Source organism: Erinaceus europaeus, chromosome 17 (genome assembly GCF_950295315.1).
Source record: "Erinaceus europaeus chromosome 17, mEriEur2.1, whole genome shotgun sequence".
Lineage (NCBI taxonomy): Eukaryota > Metazoa > Chordata > Mammalia > Eulipotyphla > Erinaceidae > Erinaceus > Erinaceus europaeus.
Window position 1 is genome coordinate 53,076,553 of NC_080178.1, and position 6,040 is coordinate 53,082,592.

At 45.6% G+C, this 6,040-nt stretch overlaps 1 protein-coding gene across 1 annotated transcript; it reads left to right on the top strand.

Annotated features, from left to right (window-relative positions):
- The first annotated feature begins 1,537 nt into the window (after window positions 1-1,537).
- Window positions 1,538-5,486, top strand: LOC132533793 (coiled-coil domain-containing protein 81-like). Its single transcript, XM_060175806.1, has 5 exons — window positions 1,538-1,612; window positions 2,463-2,635; window positions 3,723-3,801; window positions 4,007-4,227; window positions 5,417-5,486. The coding sequence occupies exons 1-5, from the start codon at window positions 1,538-1,540 to the stop codon at window positions 5,484-5,486; spliced, it is 618 nt and encodes a 205-aa protein (XP_060031789.1).
- Window positions 5,487-6,040: the final 554 nt, after the last annotated feature.

Consider the following 6,040-nt stretch of genomic DNA (forward strand, 5'->3'; position numbering starts at 1 on the left):
ATTGAAATCCAGGGTTATCAGACACATAGGTCGCTAACCTATACAATGCAGAGCTCGGAAGAGAACCACTCAGCTATCTTCCATTGGCTATATTTGCCTCTAATTTCACTCTAGATGTGAAATTGTGTTGTTGTTTTTTAATTATTTATTTATTTATTTATTCCTTTTTCTGACATTGTTGTTTTATTGTTGTAGTTATTGTTGTCTTTATTGTTGGATAGGTCATAGAGAGATGGAGAGAGAAGGGGAAGACAGAGAGAGGGGAGAGAAAGATAGACACCTGCAGTTCTGCTTCACTTCTTGTGAACCGACTACCCTGCAAGTGGGGAGCCAGGAACTCAAACTGGGATTCTTAGGCCGCTCCTTTTGTTTGCACCATGTGCACTTAACCCGCTGTGCTACTGCCCAACTCCCTGTTGTTGTTTTCTTATAGTGTGCCACATCCACCCAGTCCATCAAAGAACACCAAAACAGAACCTAAGACCTCTGAGACTACAACTTGTAGGGATCATGAGAAAGCAGGACAGGTACCAGTCTCCTCAGACAAGCAAATGATGGGGGTGGGTGCCACTGAACACAAACAGGGCTGGGAGAACAAGGGTTCTGAGTGAACATAGACCCTGCACATCAAGTGGGATTGTGGCCACTCCTGCAACCCGAGGACTCAGCCTATCAAACCCATCATGCCAATCGCTGTTAAATGTCCTTTTATCAAACACACTCCTGAGACTGGAGGAATCCAGTCATGGGGGAGGCACAGGAAGAAGTGTGAAGATAAGAAAGCAAAAGATAGGAACAGACCCTTGGTGTCATTGTAGGAACTTTGTTACATGTGTATGCAGCGCACTAAGGCCAACAGTGCACTGTATTCTAAAGTCGAGAACAAAGAAGAAGAACAGGACGAGCAATTTCTACATCAATACCAGATAATGAACAACAAGGACACTGCATTCAAAGACCAGGTAGTGTTATGCATTGATTGAGAGGTGGTGCAGTGGGGGCAGCAGACAAGACAAGGCCACTGCAGATGTCCTGCGCATGTCTCCCTGGCAGTGTGCCAAATCAGGCATTTCATGTGAGAATAAAGTTTGGGTCATGGCCAGGTTTCCAGGAACAGACTAAAGTCTTGTTTGGTGCACTATGTTTAGGAGCTGAAGCTAATTTTTTATCTCTTCAAAGCTTATATAAATGCACTGGGGAGGGATTTGGAGGATTAATGCCTTTACTCTTCTCTGCTGCATGAGTGCAGGGAAGAACATAGACAGCAACCATTTTCAGCTGCCATTCTGCTTGGCTTGCTTGACCCACCAGGCCTTGGGTTTGAAAAAGAAAGGTCTTGACTGGGAAACATTTTCTCAGGGAGCAAAACAAACATAGAAAAGCCCAATCAGTTTGGACTCATTTGAAACACAGTCTTTGTAGAGAGAAAGGTTAGTAGCCACAGAAACAGAATGACATTTTCAGTGTCTGTTGGTTTTATTTATTTATTTTCTTTTTCCTTGCAAAGTTGAGACTAAAATCAGAAAAAGAAGAGTGCATGAAGAATGCTGCATATAACCTTGGTGTCGCAGATGCTATAAAATCACAGAGGAATCAGAAATGCCACTTTTCTGTAAGAATTGTTTCTGCCTCTCACTTGCATATAACCCTGTCTGGGAATGTTTTAACCCACCCTCTGGAGGGCAGATTAAAGGTATTCCAGTGGGCTTTACAAGAGTGACACTTACTTTCTGAGTGGGAGCTCATAGAATCCATAGAATCTTGGGCCCCTCCCCACACCCCCAGAACTGAGGTCTCCACAGGTGTAAGACCCTCAGGTGAGCTTTAGGTGCAGAAGTTTCGAGAAACCTCATTACAGATGGTAGTAAATATGCTTCACCACCATTTTCATGTTTTTAGTCACTTTGGCTTCTTTTTTTATCTACCTAAATCATCCTTTTTTCACACCATTATCTAGTTAACCTGAGAACTCCTGGACATGATAGATAGTCCACTGTATTGCCTTTGTTCACCATGCAGGGCTTTGGGCCTAGGGTAGAGCTTAGTAGAAGAATCTGTGATTGCACACCTTTGGCCCTGGGGTTAGATTGTTCACATACACACACACACACACACACACACATTCACATACACACACACATACATACATACATACATACACATACCATGGGGAAGAAAAAAAAGACCTGTGACCTCTGGTCAGTTCTGCTCAGAGTCACCTTGGAGCAGGTGAGTTCAACATGTAGCTGCTTCATCAGCACTTTGAAAAATGACTTTTCTTTCTTTTAGATAGATGGAGAAAGCAACCACAGCACTGGGGCTCCTTCAGTGTGGTAGCGCAGGGCTGAAACCCAGGTCTCACCAACGACAAAGCAGTCACTGTATAAGCCAGCTATTTTCCTAGCCCATCAGTTGCTTTCTTGCTCAGCTCAAAGAAATGAACTGCTCCTCTTTCATCCTAGAATCCATACATCTTTGAGAACCGACCAGAAAGTGCTGCTATTGTCACTGAAAAGAAAAATGAGTATACTAAGAACCTTCTTAAACAAATAGATGCCAATAGTAAACTGGCCAAGAAAAAAAAAGAAAGCCAGGAAGTCTTGGAGCAGCTAGAACGGCTGCAACTCAAACAAGAGTGAGTTTTGGTGGACTTACAGGGAGACTCCGGTGGGGAAGGGTTGGGCAGCACAGCTAGTGCTTCAGCACATCTCAGGCAGCCAACCAGGATCCCCATGCAGCCCGTCATCGCCACCATGCTTAGTGTCAGGACAGCCTTAGTGGCCAGGCACAGTTTTCAGTCAGCACCATGGCCTTTGGCTTTGTGGTCAGTGGTGTTAGTAGAGGAAGAAGGGGCCAGTCTGAGGCAGGGACCCTTCTCAGTGTAGGTTTATCATCAGTCTCTTGGGGGCCCTGGAGCCAGGGTCAGGAGTGTGGGGGCCCAGACTGGAAGCAGGGTTCAGGCCATCATGGAAAGCATTCAACATACTCATACCTGCCATTCTCCTGTAGCTCAGACAGGGATGAACATTTCTCTCATTTCCCACTTCTGAGGAAAGAGAGTGTTTTGTTGCACATGGCTTGAGGCTGAACATTTGAGTCAGGGAGGAGGTTAGGAGAGAAGTGAAGGAAACTGCTGTGGGAAATACTCCCCCAAATGGAGGTAATCCCTGCCTCCATAAAGCTAGACTCTCTCTCTCTCTCTCTCTCTTTCTCCCTTGCTCCCTCCATTCCTTCCTTATTTACCACTATGGTTATTTGGGGCCTGGTGCCCTGACACTTCACTATTTTTGACAGTCCTTTCTGCCATCCAAGTACTAACCAGGTCTGACCCTGCTTAGATTCTGAGATCAGATGACATCGGGTGTGTTCAGGGTGGTATGGCCATAGACCTGACAGTCCTTTCTTTGATAGACTGTGAGAGAGAGAGAGAACAGGAGAGACACCTGCAGCACTATTTCACTGTTTGTGAAGCATCTTCTTTCCAGGTGAGGACCTTGAGCTCTCAGGTCTTTACACATGGCAGCATGTGTGCTCTCCCAGATAAGACACCACCAGGCTCCAAGGCCCGTCTCAATCAGGTGTAATGGAGGCTTCCAGAAGGAAGTGCCAGATGTTAATTCCTTGGAACTTATTCCCACTGTAACTTGTTGGGGTGTGTTTTGATGATGTTGGTCTCCATTAGAATAAACTGTGGTCTCACCTCCTCCTCTTCCAATTATCAGGATTGATGAACAAAAAGCTGAACTGAAGAAACATCAATTTGAGCAGAGAGAAATGTATAAGAAAGCACTGGAATACCAGGTAAGTGGACGGGTTGCTATTTTGAGAACTGTACACTGCTTCCTAGCACTCTGAACGTAGGTGTGTGGAGGGTAGAATACTGGGCCCCCACCCACCTACCAGGTTTCCTCATGTGAGTTTGGGTGCCCTGGCTCCTTCCTATAAACAGTGGGTCTGTCAGTGTACCCCAATGCTGCAGCCTTCACACTGGCTCTCTCTGTTCCAGCTGAAACACAGGCCTTCCAGACTGCCCATCTATGAGCCCATGGGCACCTTCACCAACTTTGGGCAGAATGAGAAGACCCTGGAGGCCGAGAAGCGGCAGAGAAATATTGAATACATGAAGCAGCAGGTGGAAGCAGCTGCAGGCCACAAAAGACAGCTTATCCTCAGCCACATAAAAAATCTGCAGCAAGAAAAAGAAATGCTCCAGAAAAACCAAGAAAAGTAAGGGGCCTGGCCCTTCCTTCCCCACCATAATCCTCTCCTCCTTTCTCTCCCTCTCCTCCCCCACCCCTTGACACCGACCTTAGTAGAAACATGTGTGGACATGTGGAGAGTCATGAATGACCCTAGCTCGCCCCAGCCTGCTTCTCATCTCTACTCCCCTGTCAACTTCTGAGGCTGTTGCATGTCACAAGCCACCTTATGGGATGAGTATATATCCAGGGATTAATGTTTTACATTCAACAGTAAATACAATAGTTTGTACATGCATAACATTTCTCAGTTTTCCACATAACAATACAAACTGCACTAGATGCTCTGTAATCATTTTTGGACATGGACTCTCCCCCCACTGCACCACAGAGTCTTTTACTTTGGTGCAATACAGCAACTGCAGTTCTGGTTCTACTTGTGTTTTCTCTTCTGATCTTGTTTTTCAACTTCTGCCTAGGAGTGAGATCATCCCATACTCATCCTGTTTCTGACTTATTTCATTTAACCTAATTTCTTCACACTCCATCCAAGATGGGCTGAAAATGGTGAAGTCACCATTTTTATCACTGAGTAGTATTCCGTAGTGTATATAGACCACAACTTGCTCAGCCACTCATCTGTTGGACACCTGGGTTGCTGGTAGCTATTACAAATTGTGCTACTATGAACATATGTGTATACAGATCTTTTTGGATGTGTATGTTGGGTTCCTTAGGATATATCCCAGGGAGAAGAATTGCAGGATCATAGGGTAAATCCAAGAGATGTGTTTTTAGATGAGTTAAAGGAAACAAACAGCTTTTGAGTGGGGATTCATTGACAGAAACAAGGTTTCGGCTGAAAGCAAGCGGTTCTGGACCCCTTAACTAGGGTTCACTCTATCTGCTCATGTTATTGACTCTTTTTCTTTTTTTTTTGTTGAAAAAAAATTATTTATTTTGGGTTGAGATTGGTAGAAAAGTAGAGAGAAACCTGTTGCACTTTCCTCCTGAAGTTGGGGACCTGAGGCTTGAACCTGGGTCCTTGCACACTACAATGTGTGCCTTCAGCTAGGTGCCCCACCATCTGGACTCCACCTTTACCTCTTATTCCAAAGAGTGAGAGCAAAACTAGATTTCCCACTGAATCTAAAGGAAAGAGGACTTGTGGGGCGGTGGTGGCAGTAGATGGGGTCAGACTCTTGCCTTCCCTCCAGGCATTTAGCAGAAAGATGTGCAGAAGAGGATCGAAGGAACACCATCAATCAGCGCCTGACAAAAGAATGAGATAAAGATGTTGTGCTGAAGCATCAGCGAGATGAAGATGCCAAGGCCTTTGACAAGTAATTGCCTTCTGGGGTTGCAAGTTGCCTCCTCTCCCCATTTCCTCCCCTCTGATCTGTGGGTCTATAGAGCTTCATGCAAATGAGTGGGGATTGCCAAGGGAACTCCATGGAGGACAGAAGTCTGGGTTTAGTGTGGGGACAGCTGTGCTGCCTGCTAAATGTCTACCAACTGTGTTTTCCTCTGCCTCTACTCAAGGGACCTTTGTTTTCCTTTTGTGGACAGTGGGGAACAGAGTGTGGGGCATTTCTCTTTGGAAATAACAAGTTTCAAGCAGTGAGTTATTTTCCAACCCAGGCTTATGGAGTGTTAAGAGCAGAGCTGAAGAATCATGGGTAAATGGGCAGTCAGTTAGGAATGGAGTCATGGGTAATGGGTGCTATACTAAGTGAGACACCCAGCAGGAAACAGGCCAAGACCATCCTCCCAGAGGGCGCCTGTCCCCTCTCCTCAGCCCTGTCTCTCTCTCTTCACCAACCAGGAGCAGAGCCTAGGGC

What these genes read in the sequence shown, in the direction of transcription:
- LOC132533793 (XM_060175806.1), top strand. Translation starts at nt 1,538, where the DNA reads ATGAAGAATGCTGCATATAACCTTGGTGTCGCAGATGCTATAAAATCA. An exon ending in CGGCTGCAACTCAAACAAGA is followed by an intron (nt 2,636 to 3,722) that starts GTGAGTTTTGGT and finishes TCCAATTATCAG; the next exon opens with GATTGATGAACAAAAAGCTG. An exon ending in CTCCAGAAAAACCAAGAAAA is followed by an intron (nt 4,228 to 5,416) that starts GTAAGGGGCCTG and finishes CCTTCCCTCCAG; the next exon opens with GCATTTAGCAGAAAGATGTG.